This window comes from Nomascus leucogenys, chromosome 17 (assembly GCF_006542625.1).
Source record: "Nomascus leucogenys isolate Asia chromosome 17, Asia_NLE_v1, whole genome shotgun sequence".
Classification (NCBI taxonomy): Eukaryota; Metazoa; Chordata; class Mammalia; order Primates; family Hylobatidae; genus Nomascus; species Nomascus leucogenys.
In genome coordinates this window covers 80,491,307-80,509,302 of record NC_044397.1, presented here as the reverse complement: position 1 = coordinate 80,509,302, position 17,996 = coordinate 80,491,307, and the positions used below count along the sequence as shown (strand labels likewise).

Here is a 17,996-nt window from a genome sequence, read left to right as displayed (position 1 = left end):
ATTGTTATTTTAGGGAGATAGGCTATGTTATGCATCCTGTTTTCAATTTAACATTGACATCTTGACATCTTGAGCTTAGTTAACAAATGAAGTATTACTTTGTCGATTGTTTCTTCATTATTTGAAGAGCAGCTAAAATTAAGAATTTTGCCTATCATAAAAAATTACTTCTAAAAAATCACATTATGTAGTTGCTCAGTATAGAAGTCTAAGGGATCAGTTGTAGTCGAACCTTCATGTTCTAATTTCTCTGTTCTAGAAATGGAAAGCAGTTTAAATATGTGGCAACGTAGATTGTCTTTTGGAGTGTTAGTAGAGAACAGGATTGTAGTTAAAATTCACTTGTAAACTAAAGAACATTTCTGTAAGAATTAAGATTCCTTCAGCATGGAGGTAGAGGTAATACATGTTCATATACATATTTATTTCAAGCAGCACGTTCCACTATATGGTTTCACTGTAGGACTTCACCAAAAGAAAAGTGATTTTTAAAATTAATGTTCACAATGTTGAACCAAGTCCTATTATGCATTTATTTGGGAAGTTAAAAGCTGCCTTAGAAGTTTTATTATACACCTTTGGTGACTAATTCCAGAAAACTTAAAGATCACACAGTTTTAAATATGAAAAGCCATCATAGCATCTTGAAGATTCTCAAAGATACTTCATAAATACTCTTCATAGTAGTCTAAGACGACCACTCTCAAGGTTGAGCCAGAAAACAAGGGGAAAACAGGAATCCTATTAAACATAATGATCTCATTTGACCCTTATTTTTGAGCATGAGTTTGAAGTTCATTTTGTTCTTATAAAAGTTTTCTATGTCTTATGCTTATTAGAAATAGTCAAAACACTGTCATCTTTTTATTTGGATTACTTTCTTAGTTTAGTTTGGTGTACTTAATAATTCCATCAGTTATTCTGCAACTACTTAGCTAATAGAAACAGGATACTTCTTATGTCTGATCCAGCAAAGCCCAGAGTAATGCTAAGCTTGAAATAACACACTCGAAAATTACTTTTCTTCTTCAAAGCTGTTGTTAACAAAGTTGTCAGAGAGTACACATTTGCAACAGTTTAAAAAATGGTAATAACCGTTCCTAGCACAGACCAACTTGCAAAGGGTTGTATGTCTCTGAAAGTATTCAAAGCTGTAAAATATCAGACAAAAGGATCTCCTACTTCTAAATTTTGACTTGAGCTATTCAATCTTATTTTCCCAGAAATAATATGTCAGGTCAGAGGAGAGGAGGTTAATAGACCATAATAATAATGAGGCGGCTAGCTCTACCACTAAAGTGTAAAATAGAACAATTAACATTTGGGAATATCAACAAACAGGAAGCTAAAAGACAGGGTTGGTTTTGAGGTAAGATAAAAGATAGATAATTTGTGGGTAAAACTGCACTTTACAAAATTGGTATTACAACTAAGAATAGGTGAACTTTGCTTGTTCACCTTTTGGGGCAGTTAGGAAGTGTTAATATGGAAAGAAAAGATGTAATAGATTCCTAAGGAGAAGGAGAGTGCTGGTCAGTTGAAAAGATACTCACAACATGCCTCACGCTTATTAACATTTACCATAATTAAGAACTTCATTGAAGGCTCTGCTGCTAGATAAATATATTTTGAGTTTCAAAGTGATTTTAAGAAGCATTTTTTTGGATACAAATTTTATTTGGGGGACTACCTCTTAAAATATTCCTCTAAGGTATCAGGAAACTTTTTCTATTAAAGGGCCACATAGTAAAGTTTTAGGCTTTGTAGTCCATACAGTCTGTCACAATTACTACCACCATTTTAATATACATAAACAAATGAGTATGGCTGTGGTCCAATAAAACTTTATTTACAAAAATGAGAAGCAGATCAGATTTGGTCATAGGCTGTAGTTTGCTGCACCCAGTGGAAAAATGTTAAGCCACCATATGTATTTTAGTCTATTTTTTATGCCCTACAATTTCTTTGTACAAAAATCTTAACACTATTTTATTTAGTTACTTCACGGAAACCAAGAGAAGATGAAAAAGATGGCCAGGCATATAAGTTTGTGTCACGATCTGAGATGGAAGCAGATATTAAAGCTGGAAAGTATTTGGAACATGGGGAATATGAAGGAAATCTCTATGGAACCAAAATTGATTCTATTCTTGAAGTTGTCCAAACTGGACGGACTTGCATTCTGGATGTCAACCCACAGGTAAGCTGCTTGGATTCCAAAGCTGTTTTATATTTTATTTCCTGTGGAGTTTTTTTCATGTGTGTCGGGGGTGTTGGGTTGGGGTTGTTTGTTTTGTCAGGATGGAAAGGTGACTCTTTCCATTACCTTTGGGTGATAGAGAATGTTATTATGTATACATAGCTAGTTAAATAAATCTCTGAACAATTAGCCAACAGAGGCTTGGGTGGCAATAGAAACTGTGTGATTAGATCTATGGTAGAAGTTTAGTATGTATTTATTTACCTGTTCAAGTAATGCATACATGCTTGTGTTAAGAAATGTTACGTTTAAAACTCAAGTCTGCAATATAAAGAATAAAAAATTAAAGTCACTCCCTCTCCTACCTGACACAAATGCACACCTCTACACTATTCATTTTATTCTCACTCTATATTTCTCTCTCACCTACCTGTTCCCACTCCGCTACACTCAGCCCAATCTCACCTCCCTACTCAGAGATAAAAATTGTTGATAGTTTCTTATGTCTCTTTCTAGTCATTTCACTATGCCTTAAATACAAATATATATAAGGTAATGGGTTTTCTGTTTTTGTTGTTTCTTTTTACATAAATGGAAAAATTCTATATAGATTCTTCAGGGGTTTTATTAAATAGTACTATTTCTTGGAGATCTTTTTATGGTAGTTACTGTAGAGCTTTTTTCTTTGTAATTGCTATATAGTACTTTATAGTATGAATATATATTCATTTAACTACTCTCCAATTAATCAACATTGAGGTTATTTCTACTATTTCAGTATTAACAGAATTCTACAATTAACATAAAAAAGAGTTTACATCACTCTTGATGATTTTTGGATCATTGTTTTATACTTTCATTTGTTCAAGAGGAACAGACTGAGTTCAAAACAAAATAAATGGATCACTGTTTTAAGAAAGTACTATACGGAATGAGAAGGACAGAACAGGGATAGGTATTAAGTTATGTCCTTTAATCCATAGAACAAGTGCAAACAGCCTTTGATTTATACTAAAGGGTAGCAGAATTCTATTTCTAATATTGTATAAATTGGCTTATAATTATTCTTTTACACAGGCACTGAAAGTATTGAGGACATCAGAGTTTATGCCCTATGTGGTATTTATTGCGGCTCCAGAGCTAGAGACGTTACGTGCCATGCACAAGGCTGTGGTGGATGCAGGAATCACTACCAAGCTTCTGACCGTGAGCTAACCATACGATTTTCCTTCTAAATCTTTCCTTTTCTTTTGAGCATGTTTAACTGTTATCTAATTAATTTTTATTTATTTATTTTTGAGGCAGAGTTTTGCTTTGTCACCCAGGCTGGAGTGCATTGATGCGATCTCAGCTCATTGCAACCTCCCCCTCCTGGGTTCAAGCGATTCTCCTGCCTCAGCCTCCCAAGTAGCTGGGATTACAGGTGTGTGCCACCAGGCCTGGCTAATTTTTGTATTTTTAGTAGAGACGGGGTTTCACCATGTTGGCCAGACTGGTCTCAAACTCCTGACCTCAGGCGATCTGCCCACCTCGGCCTCCCAAAGTGCTGGAACTACAGGCGTGAGCCACCATGCCTGGCCAACTCTTAGCTAATTATGCTTATGAAATAAACATGCTATATAAGGTGCTACAGAATAAAAATTAATTAGATGTAGTTAGGATCTGGAACTGTTCTTTTACTGGAAAATCATAGTACACTTTATTTTAAATCAAAAGTTTAGTTCCCCTTTGTAAAATGAAATGGACCAATATTAAAATATGCATAAAATGAAGGTGTTCAACCTTCATTTTACTAGTGGGGTAACTGGGCTCCAAGATCATTAACAGGCATGTTTATTATATGGTTTATCATTGGTAAAGTGGGGTGTTCTGATGTTTAGTTTCTATTGCATGTTTTTTCCTTTTTTTCCTCTCTCCTTTTTCACTTATGGAAATTCAAAAATATATACAAAAGAAGGAAAAAATGAGTCCCTATGCCCGTCGCCTAGCTTCAATAATCATGGCAATTTCTTGTTTTAATTAGACCCCTCCCCACTTCCTCCTCACCTCGAATTATTTTGAAGCAAATCTTTGATATCATGTCATCCATAAATACTTCAGTATTTATATCTAAGAGATAAAGACATTTAAAACATACCATTAATACAACAAAAATTAATAAGCAGTATCTTACTGTCATCTACATGCAGTCTATATTTGAGTTTCTCCAAGGTTTGTTTTTTTGTGTTTTTTTTGTTTTTTTGGTTTTTTTTACTGTTGATTTGTTCAAATCAGGATTCAAACAAGATCAACACATTGAATTTACTCGTTGTCACCTAAATCTTTTGCCAGCTTAATTGAGGTATAATTGACCCACAATAAGCTGTGCCTACCTAACATGTACAGCTTGATCAACTTGGCCACATATTTGTACTCATGAAAGCCATTACAACCAAAATAATGAACATGTCCATCTTCTCCACACATTTCCCTGTGCTCCTTTGTAACCTGCTCCCCACACCCTTACCCCTACCACTCTCACCTTTTCCCCTCACTGGACTTGATTATATGCCGTGAAATCAGGTAGTATTAGTTTTCTTTGTTCTTTGTCAAGTTGATCCATGTCTCTACTTTCTGAATGTATGAAACATAGTAAGTGTTTAATGTCTTTGCAGATTCTAACATTTGAGTCAGTTCTGGATTGGTTTTGATTGAATGATTTTTCTCTTTATTATGGGTATATCTTCCTGCTTCTTTGCAATCCTGGTAACTTTCTTTGGATGCCAGACATTGTGAGCTTTGTTCTAGGATGCAGTTATTTGGAAATAGTTTGTTTTTTTCAGGTCTCACTTTTTAAATGTGTTAGGTAAGACCCAAGCAGTTCTCATTTTAGGGCCAGTTATTCCCCACAAATAAGGCAAGACCCATTTGGTACTCCTACCACAGGGCCTCTGAGTCATGAGGTTTTCTGTTCTGGCTAAGGGGGAATAGGTACCATTCCTGGGTACCTCTAATCCTCTCTGGTGGTTCTTTCTCAGCTTCAGGTCGTTGTACCCATGTGCAGGTTGGTACTTCAGCTGAATGCTGGAAGGGGACCTTCTACAAATCTCCAAAGTCTGTCTGTGCTGCTCTTCCCCTCCAGCATTGCATCCTGCCAACTCTTGCCACCTGGGTCTCTCTGGACTCAGCTCTGTCCTCAACTCAGTGTCCTGTAGGCTCCTCTGGGCTCACTCTCCCCATCCTACTGCGAAACTCTTTCAAGCCAGGAAACTGGGGTAATCATAAGACTCACTTCATTTGTTTTCTGTCTTTCTATGATCTGTTTTTAATATCTTGATGTATAGTGTCTTAAAAAGTGTTGTTTCATACATTTTGTCCATAAATTAATTGTTAGGTGGAAGAGTTAGTCTGGTGCCTGTTATACAACCTTGGCTAGAAGCAGACATCCCTTTAGTACCTTTTAATCTGTAAATTCTCACTGCCACCCTCCCTCCCCTCTCTTTTCACATTGTACTTTAGTTGTTAAAAAAAAATAAAAAATAGGTCATTTATCCTACAGCATGTTCCATAGTCTGGATTTTACCCATTCTGTCCCCATCATATTATTTTCCTCTATCCCTTCTATTTCCTGTAAACTGATAGGTCGATCTAGAGGTTGGTCAGACACAGATTCAGGTTATTCAGGTTTTTGGTTGGTTGGTTTTTGCAAGAATAATTCATAGGTGGTACTTGTTTTATTACATCATAAGGCATATGTCAGGCTTTTTGTCATAAGATTAATCAGTGGAGTCAGAAGTTGTTAGCCTCATCTATAAAGTTCCTCAGTAACTCTTTACCTACTGATTTTAGCAAACTTTATTGATCTTTGCCTTGGATAAATTATATTTTTAGGGATGGCAAAGTGGTAGTATTCTAAATTTGTCATTCCTTCTACATTTATAAACTAGAATTCTTAAAAAGAACTTTTCCTCATCAAGTAGTTGATTATTCTGAGGTACAGTTGATACAGGAAAGGCAGGATACATCTTTGATACTGTCCTTTGTAGGTCAGCTTTCAGAATAATGAGTTTATTCCCCAACAGCCTCTAGAGATAACAGGTGACCAGCTGAGATTGGCTTTGTTTTTTTAGTTTCATGAGCACATATGTTCAAACTTATTTGGTGTGCTTTATTCTGTTGCAGTGATTATTCTTATTGATGCTAAGATTGTCCCATCATTGACCAATAGGAGCTTATTCTAGTTGGCCCTTGAGACCTTTTTTTTTTTTCATGACCCTGATAGTCTTGGATAGCTTCCTTGCTATCTGGTAGAAGAAATGTTCCAGGCTCATCTTGTACATTTTCTGTTCTAGGCCAGGAATCAGCCATTTTTCCAAGATACTCTGGTTTATTTTAGGGTAAATAGTGTTTTAAGACCATAATACTAGCAGTGCCCATTGTCACAGAGTTGATCACTGCTTTTTGCTAGACCTTTTTATGTGGACAGTGCTAGCATATATGCTTTTCTGTTTGTATATTTGAAGGAAAATATATCATGAATTTATTCTGATATTTTCCAATCAAATTCAAGATTACAGGATTTTTATTTAACTTATTTTATCTTATATGTCTAATTCCTTTCTCTTATGCTGAATGTCTCTTCTCATAACACTGGAAATGTTAGAATATCAAATAATTGCTCATTTGCTTTATTCTACAGTACAAACACAACATTCTGGGAATAAGTACATCAACACAACCACCACTAGTATTACAGTGAACAGTCCCCCCAACCCCCACCTAGTTCTTTCTGTCTTTAGAGTATATCCCTCTAAGTATATACAGTCAGATCACTACGGGGTTTTTTTGTTTTTTTGTTTTCTGCCGCCAAACTGGAATGCAGTGGTGCAGTCTCAGCTCACTGCAACCTCTGCCTCCCGGGTTCAAGCGATTCTCCTGCCTCAGCCTCCCAAGTAGCTGGGACTACAGGCACGTGCCACCACACCCAGCTAACTTTTGTATTTTTAGTAGAGATGGGGTTTCACCATGTTGGCCAGGGAGATCACTATGTTTTAAAGTCACTTGAAGTACCTCCTCTCTGTGTATTTAGGTCAGTTATTCTTTTTAATGTTTGAATTGTTGTGTCTTCAGCAGTAGGAGCCTATTCAACTTGGCTTCTGAGTCTTTTTAACATGATTCTAGTAGTGTTTGATAATTCCTTGCTTTCTGATATGAGAAGATGTTCTAGATTATTCTACATTTCCTGGCCCAGACCTGGAACCAGCCATCCAGAAGCCCTTGTTTCTTTTAGTGAGAGATAGCATTTAAAGATAATTCAGTCAGTAAGGGTGTACATTAAACTTAGTTGGACATTGCTTTTAGACCTTTTCAGTAACCAGAGGTAGGAAATAAATTTTTTGTTTTTAGAAGACATACATCATTAGTTCAATTTGATAGCTTCAAATGAAATTTTACATTATTCTTCTTTGGCTTTGTATTTGCCTTTTTTTCCTCTTATCCTGAAAACCTTGGTTCCTGCTGATGTTAACATCATTTCTTAACTTACATGCATATAAATGTAAACTAAATACATGCATATATGTAATTTCTGAGTTATATCTGTATTAACAATATGATTATTGAAAAGTTTTAAGTTTCAGGCTTTTATTGTTCTTAGGATATATCCCACTAGATTTTTTTTTCCTTCAACTTTTGTTTTAAGTTCCAGGATACATGTACAGGATGTGCAGGTTTGTTACATAGGTGAATGTGTGCCATGGTGGTTTGCTGCACAGATCAACCCATCATCTAGGTATTAAGCCCAGCATCCATTAGCTATTCTTCCTGATGCTCTCTCTTCCCCATGCTCCCACTCTGACAGGACCCAATGTGTATTAGTCCCACCATGTGTCCATGTGTTCTCATTGTACACCTCCCACTTATAACCCACTAGATATTATCTTCTTTTAAAGCCACTGAAATAATTCCTTGCTGTGTGGTTGAACCACCAACTTGAAACACAGGTTTATTTGTTTTATTTTGCTTCTGATTTTTAAGAATGGCTTTTTTTAATTTGAATTTAAATTTTGTTGTATAATTCTATACAACATTTTCATTGCTCCAACATAAATCTTAAAACAAATCCAGCTTTTCTGTGCCCTCTCCACTTTGTTTCCTCCCACCCACATAGGCTGCCATTATTGGTAGCCATTTTACCATATTAGTTTCCAGTATAAACAAGTGTGCCTGGGTATCCTCCTCCCCCCCGTTTTATACATAAATTGTACCTTATGTACAAAATGTGCCTGCATTTTTCCAATACTAGTATATCCTAGAGACCACTCTGTAGCCAGAGAGAGAATCTTTATTCTTGTTCCATCTGTATGGCATACTCCGTTATTATTAACAGGTTTTTTTGTTTTTGTTTTTTAAACAAATCAGATTGCTAATGGCTATAATAGGCAAGAATTGCTTTCAAGTTGAATTGTGGCCTGTTTACATGTCTGTGATCAAAGATATTTTTGTTGTTTCAAACTCATTTAGAAATCTCAGTATTAGCTGAAATGTAAGTATTAGGGTCCTTCAGGCCTGGCAGTGAATCCACTTCTCTCTCTACACTTTCTACACAAATGACATTGTTGGGTGCTTCCATCAACATCATTTACATTCATGCCGTTGTTATGCTAATGATTTATATACAGCTAACCCAGACCTCAGAGCTCTGATTTGCATAACCAGTCGCCTGCTGTACATCTCCACTTGGATGTCTCACAGGCATCTTAAGCTTACCATATTACAAAGTAGCACACTTTGTTTCCCCCAGAAATTATGCTCTCCCCACCCCTCAACTCTTTATCTCCCACAGCCACCCATTTACCTAAGTTAGAAACCTAAGAGCAATTCTTGACTCATTCATTTTCCTCCCTTTTCAAACCCTGGATGATGTAAAAAGCTAATCCTGATTATTTTGTCACCAAAATGAATTCTCTGATCTTATCTTGGAGAGAGGTAGCAAGTTTAGCTTTGAGCTTAACAGCCACTGCAAATGGGGTTCCATATTGTACATAGGCCATAAGATAAAAATCTTTCGAAAAGGATGATATAGTGGAGCTGGAAACCAGTCACCTGCAGTAATTCTTTTGTTACTGTAGATTCATTCCAAGATTATTGTCAGCAGTCTTTTAATTAGGAATTTTATCCTAATATCAGTGAGGCAAAAGATTTAGAATACTCATAAATGTAAACATGAGTGTTGCTGGAAAGAATGAGACATGAACAGATGGCAGTGTTGTCTTTAACACTATATGGATTAGATTTTGAAGATTAATACCAGAATTACCAGAAATATATCTAACCTATTTATTATATTCACTTCTAGTTGGAGTTTGAGCAAGTAAATATGCATTGTAATACAAACATTTCCTTTTAAAACTCTTCAACAGGACTCTGACTTGAAGAAAACAGTGGATGAAAGTGCACGGATTCAGAGAGCATACAACCACTATTTTGATTTGATCATCATAAATGACAATCTAGACAAAGCCTTTGAAAAACTACAAACTGCCATAGAGAAACTGAGAATGGAACCACAGTGGGTCCCAATCAGCTGGGTTTACTGATGATTCAGTAAGGTTAACAATGAAAATTAAACTTTTAAAACGTGACTGCAACAAATAAACCTTCTACTGAGAAAATACATCACAGATAGAAGATTATCTGCCAAGTCCAGGCATTTTTATGGTGTAGATTGAAATAATAGTACACTTCTGAATTTTTATATAAAATGTGGTTGGAAGGTGTACTAATATATAATTTATCTTAGTTTTTCTAACTTTGTATGGATAATCTTTCTATTCATATCACATAAAGAAATGCGTTGAAGCATTTTGTATATGTTTTGATTTAGTACCCTTGCCTTTTTCATCAAAGGAATTTTCAAATCATTCACTCTAACATTGGTCTCACATTTTCACTGTGATAATGAATATTACTTGAAATAGTTTTGTAAAGCTGTCATTTAGTTCAGTATTCAAATAGTGAAGGGTTAGTCTTAATAGAAGAAAATATAGTTATTGACCTTCCTTCTTATAAATTTCTTACAAAAGCAGAATTTTAATGTCAGTGTTATAGCTAGTCTACTACCATCTAAATCTGACATCAAAAGTCTGATCAGTTTACATATTTTCATTATTTCAGAGATGTATGGCTATCCATTCTAATTTATACAGCTATATTAGTTTTGTCTCTTCATTTCTATCTTTACTGAAAAATTGAAGAGCAATACCTTGCACTCTCTTATGAGGTTATTCTTTTTATTTGTTGCAGTGATATGATACTAATTAATTTAACATGTACACAGTAAGCTCTGGGGCTGTAAGCAAGGTCATGCAGACTGAGAGAGTGCCTTATCCTGTAAAACCTTACAGCAAAATGACACTTGAAGAAAGTTTATTTTCACATGTAAAATTTTAACTGACAAAAGGAACCTACTACTTTAAACAATGTTTTTATTAGAACATGGTCAGCAAATGTATCATGCCTCTGCAAATTTTAGTGATGTTTAGAGATGCCTGTAAGTTTGCAGTTGGAAGTTTTTGTGAATAATCAACGTGCTTTTGGAAATGTGATGGTGATCCTTAGGGTACCTGTTCTGTCTGTTGTGTTGAGAACCAAATCCATTGAACAACTTAAAAAATTGGGAAATAATTGTCAGCTATTTTGTATACATACACACAAAATATATACATTATATAATATGTATATTATGTATTATATAATATATATTAAATAATGTTTTGTATATTTTTTACATATCTGTTAAAAAATGTACTTTGTTTTTTTGTTTGTTTTGAGATGGAGTCTCTCTGTCACCCATGCTGGAGTACAGTGGCGCGATCTCAGCCTGCTGCAACCTCTGCCTCCTGGGTTCATGCGATTCTCGTGCCTCAGCCTCCCAAGTAGCTGGGATTACAGTTGTGTGCCACCATGTCTGGCTAATTTTTGTATTTTTAGTACAGATGGGGTTTCACCATGTTGGCCAGGCTGGTCTCGAACTCCTGACCTCAAGTGATCCACCCACCTTGGCCTCCCAAAGTGCTGGGATTATAAGCATGAGCCACCACACCTAGACAAGAAGTGTACTTTTTGTTTAATGATTACCAAAAGAAGTTCTCTGTTAGAAGCATTGACTTATACAAATTCCCACATTTACCTCAGTTAATATCTTCCTTTAGGATTCTTGGATAATAGAAATTCTTCCTAAAACATATTCAGAGATGCAGCTCATTATTAAATTAAGGTAACCACATTCTGTATTGTTGCTAGCTTTTCATGTAAACATTATTCACACTTTAAAGGATTAGGTGTTTAAATATTGATGGTCATCTTTGGTGTTAGGTGCCAGACACCTGGCTGCTGAATTTGTTTTTTCCCTCACCAAAGTTTTCATATGGAATGCCAGCTGGGAGGACTTTGAGGGAAAAGAAAATATATGACAATAGGCAGTATTCACACATTGTTTAAAATCTTTTTCACAATAAAACACCCAAGCTGTCATATTGTTAAAGTTGGAAATCTATAGGTTTTTCTTTTTTTTTTTTCCTTTTTTCTTTTTTCTTTTTTTGATTCTAGATTTCATGGCCAGAACACAAATTCACGTTTCTTGTCCCAGGACAGAGAATTGGTGACAAAATGGATTATACTATTTTAATAACTGTGGAAACTTTCAAACTACATGTATTTACACCAAATTCTTGGCTTCTCTAAGCAACATGAATTAAAGCACAGTATCAAGGTGATGCCCTGTGACTTAATGTCTCAACACACACTTGAAATTTTAAGAGAAATTTCAGTTCTGCACTCAGGAAATGTGCTGTATTCTCTAATGTACTTTCATGCTGCAGCATGGAGCCTCTTTAAACAGCTTTGGGATAATTATAGCAGCACAAGAAGTTTATCTGCAAAATATTTCAATCATCTTGGTACAATAGATGACTTTTACATCATGTATATTGTTAGCCTTATGTGATATAAAATGTATTACTTAGAAAATATACTTAAAGGAATTACTTCTATTATAAATGGTATTCATGATTGACTACTTAATTAATGCACATTAGATTTCTCCTAATATAAAATGAAATGATGCAGTTTAGTTCATTTTGGTCTAGATGCCAGTGCTAACAAGAATACATTTAGATAAGTTCATTGTATCTCAATGAAGAATCATTGAACTTGAAACCGAAGTCCCATATGAATCTGCAGGAATGAGCAGTGCTCTGCTGGGGCAAGAAGCCCCAGAGGTCCCCGGGTTCTTCCTAGGTAACGAGAGTATAGCTGTGATCAAGGAAATGTGAACTTCTCTTTTGGGAAGATCTGCGATAATTAGCTTTATGGAAGAGAAAATGGTTTAGAGTGGTGTTGAGCAATTGTTAAGGGTTGAAATAGACAACACACATGCATGTGCTTTTGGGAAACATGATGTGCCAATGCATTAATGTGCCTGAGGGCTCCTTGTGGATAGGTCAGTGTCCACATTTCAGCACTCAGGGCATGACTGTACACAACCTAAGACTATATATATATTTTTTCATTTTCAAATGTACAAATACCCATAAAGGTGATGTGCCTGGATAAGTCATTTAACCATAACTTCGTGAAATAAATGTGATGGCCCTACAAAGTAGAATTTTCACCTTCATTACAGCCATGCCTTTATTATGCAGTCTTCATTTCTGTGTGATATTTGGTAATATCACATGTCAAATACATCAGGACTTTGTTTATTTTGGCTAACTCTAACTATACAATTGCTGAACATAGCTTTCTGAAATAGAAATTATAAGAGAAACCTAGTATGCCTACAGCAGTAGTAGCCTAAACCCTAGATTCTAGAATCCAATAAATTTATAGTAGTTTTTAAGAAGTTTCCTTTAAAGCAACAAATAGATTATTAAGGCAAATTTAGATAATAACCCAAGTTAGCAATAAAACCGTGTGACATTATAGATTACGTACAGATACTAACTGCTTTGACCATAATATCCCAATGACAATAAAAAATGATCCTTGCTTTAAAAATTATTAAATGGTACTTATTTTTATGTATAACAAGTGTCATGATCCCAGTGATTGGAGTTGATTTTCAAGGTGGATAGCCATAGAGTTAGGTAAAATTATTTTGAATTGGCAAACTAAAGATAACAATTTTGAAAATTGCTCAAAATAATAATCTACTTACATTTTACTTTTGTAACTTCTGAAACAGTACTCCATTATCCAGAAATCACAGGCTAGAGAGCCAGTAATTTTGTAGTAATAAACCTTAACTAAACATGAAAAAGGCAATCCTGAAGTTTTATGTACATAGACAGCAGTTCATTTTTTAAATGTTTGAGTTGCCATATATTATGTATGTGTGTATATATATATATATATATATATATATACACACACACAGCTATGTGTATAATATGTAAAATTCTCCCAAAATGTATGAATATAAAACTGAATGTATTCATTCATGTAATTATAACTAGCATTCTAAAATTTTTAATTACTCCCATTTCTTTGACACTCTGAAACTTTTTTAAGATTGTTTTAAAAGGCTCTGGTTCCACCTTGAAGCTGATAATCTTTCTGAAAAATATATGAGAAACTCAGAAAGTAGTCATTATTATAATAAATTTAATTTTCTTAGGGAAAAAGGGCAGGGTTCTGGATGGAAACCCCTTGAGAAATTCTTATTTAAACTTTTGAATGAATCTATAATATGATTCAGGCTGAGATTATGGTACCTGCCCTTATCTTATTTCAAGAGATTTGCTGTGAGAATTCATGTAAAAGCATCTGTAATGTATTTGGAATTCTTGGGAGAAATTCATTCTTTTAAATAATGGGATTATTGTATATAGTACAAATGAATACTCACAAAATTTAAGAATACATTTGACTAATAATTGAGCATCTTGTCAGTTTTTATGCAAGTATATATTGTATACCTGAGGAAGATGACGGTTCTATAATTTTTTTAAGGTAAGGTTATTTTTAAATTGCATTTTTGTTCTAGTGTTTTGCAATTTATATTCTTTTAAAAATATTTCCCATAATTCATCATGCTACCTTCTGTGTTCTTGGAATGGTTTTTGAAAAATGCACAGATTCAAACATGAGTCCTTAATATACTAAACAGTGAAAGAATGATGATATCTCATTTCTAAAGTAAGCATGGTTCACACCACTTTGGCAATACACTGCAGTACTTTTTAAAAAAATATTCTCTAGTGGTAAAAGTAAAGACAGGGTACTGGCCAAGATCCTAATTCTGACTTCTGACTGTGTGATCTTCGATGAAATTTATATTTCCCTTTATCATTACTAGTCTACTTGTTAAGTAAGGCTAGGTTAATATTTGTCTTCGTCTTAAATTCTAATTTGTAATTTGTAACTGTGATGTAACTGTGATATGCTGAACTGAAAAATCCTTATTAGGCTACTGTATCTGTTCTTTTTTAGTTATTTTAAAGTGTGCCTCTTTCTGAAGTAATGTAGTGAATGGTGAATACTTTTCAGGAATTCTTCCACTTTTAAAATAGCCCCAAAGATAAAGTTTCAGCTGGAGGAAGGTCTGTTCTGCTCTCTTAGTCCTAATCAGAAAGTCCCTTTTAGCTTATAATCCCAAACTAAATCCAAACCCTTAGCAAATCCTTGCTGCCAACGAGACCACTCACAAATCAAACAAAATGTAAGCAAGCAATCCAGTACTTGGTCACACCAGAAGACTCTGATCTTTGCCCCCGAAAACTGTCCTACTTTATCCTTATACCTGAAATCACTGCAGCCCTATTGTTTTACCCATATGATTAATTTAAAAAGGCATCTATTTCTTTATAGAAAGAAACATTCACAGTGAGATCTTAGTTTGTGAACCTCAAAATCCAGATATTCACGTTAGTTATTACTTTCTAATTGCTTCTGAGTCATTGGCTGATAATGCAGTGGTGTGATAAATTTGACTTATTTCCACATACAAAAGTCGATCAGAAGGGATAGTTCTCTTCCTTTTTTCCCCTCCTACTGGCTCTTACTGTTTTCTAATCTCCAGTGTAAATGGAATGAACACATCTATAGTTAAGGTAAATGCCACTAATGAAATCAGAAGATTGAGTGATTTACTGCTTGTAAAGCAACTGTCTTTGAATCTTATGAAATACGTGGTGTTGCTATCACAGAAGCCAAAAAGGTCTTAAAATTGGGAATAGATGTCTTTATTGTACTTCAGCCAACAGCAAGCCAGGAGAAGGAACATGCATAAATATGACAGGTCATGTATGAAATTTGGCTCTCCTTCTATCAAAGTAGCCTGGGAGCTTGGAGGAAGCCTAATTAACTAACTTAAACAGGAAAAAAGTATACTCATCTGATGTATATAAAAACTCATCAGCTGTAAATTACCGACATTAAACCAGAAGTCATTACCAGTTAAAATGTGTGGTTTTCATCTTATTCTTAAATAGGAGAGGTGGACAGTAGTATAAGTAACATTTTTTTAAAGACATGAAGCTTGTCCTGGTAAACATGGTCCAAATGAGAAATGCCTCCATCTTTTCAGGTAGAACCACATTTCAGGCATAGCTTAGCTACATCTGTATTTGAAATACAATAAAAATATTTCTTACGTCTCTGTATCCTCTTTTAAAAAGAACTGCTGACTGGCTTCTGTCTCTTCAGTAACACTGATTTTTTTTTTTTTAAAGAAGTGATATATTGGACTCTTGTAGAAGAATGAGCACTAGTATTCAGCAACAAGTGCAATTTCTCCATGTTATGTTGAGCTCTGTTGGAGCCTATGGTGAGTATTTGATGTGAAGACCTTGCTGTGGGAATTTTTTATTTTTCCTCTTCCCCCCACGCCAGTTCGTTTTGGTAAATCTTTTCTTTGAACACAAGACGCATGCTTTTTTAAACCTCTAGTCTTTGAAGTAACTGTAGAAGAGAATCTTTAAAAAAAAAAAAAATGGAGGGCAGAATGCTTGTTAGCAATCTGAAAATCAAAGCTGAACAAGCTGCTTAAAGTTTCTGATGAAGAAGTTTAAAAAGAAAAATTAATTGCTACTGCTTTCCAGGTAATTGTATTATTAGTTTCTGTGTAAAAGAAACATTATTGCTGTTGTATAAATAAAATTTTCCTGTAGTACAATTAAGTATTGATTTTTCAGAAGCTGTCCCTATAAATCTTTTCACATATTTCCATATGCTGTCCAAAACAAAAATTATTGAAATGTCTAATCTGTGAGATTATATACTCCTGGTAAAATATTTTTGTATATATAAAGAAATATTTACTATTGGTAAAAAGTGTTTCATTGATAGGTATAACTAAGGTTTAGAGATAATAATGGAGGATATCTGATTAGCTTTGATAATTTTTTTTAACTTCGCATTTTTTAACTTTTAGGTTTGGGGGTACATGTGAAGGTTTTGTTACATAGTTAAACACGTGTCACAGGGGTTTATTTTACATATTATTTCATCATCCAGATACTGAGCCTGGTACCCAATAGTTATCTCTTCTGCTCCTCTCCCTCCTCCCACCCTCCCCACTCAAGTAGACCCCAGCGTCTGTTGTTTCCTTCTTTGTATTTATAAGATACTATCATTTAGCTCCCACTTAGAAGTGAGAACATGCAGTATTTGGTTTTCTGTTCCTGTGTTAATTTGCTAAGGATAATGGCCTCCATCTCCATCCATGTTCCTGCAAAAGACATGATCTCATTCTTTTTTATGACTGCATAGTATTCCATGGTGTATGTATATATCTCATATTTTCTTTATCCAATCTGTCATTGATGGGCATTTAGATTGATTTGTGTCTTTGCTATTGTGAATAGTGCTGCAGTGAATATTTGCATGCATGTCTTTATGGTAGGAAGATGTATATTCCTCTGGGTATATACCCAGTAATGGGATTGCTGGGTCAAATGGTAGTTCTGCTTTTAGCTCTTTGAGGAATCTCCATACTGCTTTCCACAATAGTTGAACTAATATACACTCCCACCAACAAGGTATGAGTGTTCCCTTTTCTCTACAACCATGCCAGCATCTGATAGTTTTTGACTTTTTAATAATAGCCATTCTGACTGGTGTGAGATGGTATCTCATTGTGGTTTTGATTTATATTTCTCTAATGATCAGTGATACTGAGCTATTCTACATGTGGTTGTTGGCCACACACGTCTTCTTTTGAGAAGTATCTGTTCATGTCCTTTGCCCACTTTTTAAGGGGGGGGTTGTTTTTCTCTTGTAAATTTAAGTTCTTTATAGATGTTGGATATTAGACCTTTGTCAGATGCATAGTTTGCAAATATTTTTTCCCATTCTGTAGGCTGTTTACTCTGTTCATAGTTTCTTTTGCTGTGGAGAAGCTCTTAAGTTTAATTAGATCTTGCTTGTCAATGTTTGCTTTTGTTGCCATTGCTTTTGGTGTCTTTGTCATGAAATCTTTACCTGTTCGTATGCCCAGGATGGTATTGCCAAGGTTGTCTTCCAGGGTTTTTATAGTTTTGGGTTTTACATTTAAGTCTTTAATCCATCCTGAGTTGATTTTTGTATATGGTGTAAGGAAGCGGTCCAGCTTCAGTCTTCTGTAGGTAATTTCTTTTAAGTGATAAGAGTCTTTGTAAAAAGCCCCTAAAGTCATTTAGTTTTTCCCACCTAAATAAATAAATTGATCACTTGCCTCTACAACAGAAGCCCTAATCATTGTTTTCTCTATCCCAGTCCGATTTGGTGGTTTTCAAAGACACACTCAAGGAAAGAATTTCAGTGTTGGGAAAGGTTA

At 34.8% G+C, this 17,996-nt stretch overlaps 1 protein-coding gene across 7 annotated transcripts in view; it reads left to right on the top strand.

The window, feature by feature from the left end:
• The window catches only part of MPP6 (membrane palmitoylated protein 6), a 117,082-nt gene extending 100,727 nt beyond the window's left edge, over positions 1-16,355 (top strand). For 6 of the 7 annotated variants that reach the window (XM_030796247.1, XM_030796253.1, XM_030796250.1 and 3 more), the window contains 3 exons: positions 1,998-2,200; positions 3,278-3,406; positions 9,601-16,355. In XM_030796247.1, the coding sequence (XP_030652107.1) occupies positions 1,998-2,200; positions 3,278-3,406; positions 9,601-9,777 (509 nt within the window). In that variant the 3' untranslated portion in view covers positions 9,778-16,355. The remainder of the gene's footprint in view (positions 1-1,997; positions 2,201-3,277; positions 3,407-9,600) is intronic. The other variant, XM_030796248.1, reaches the window with a different exon arrangement.
• The last annotated feature ends 1,641 nt before the right edge of the window (positions 16,356-17,996 follow it).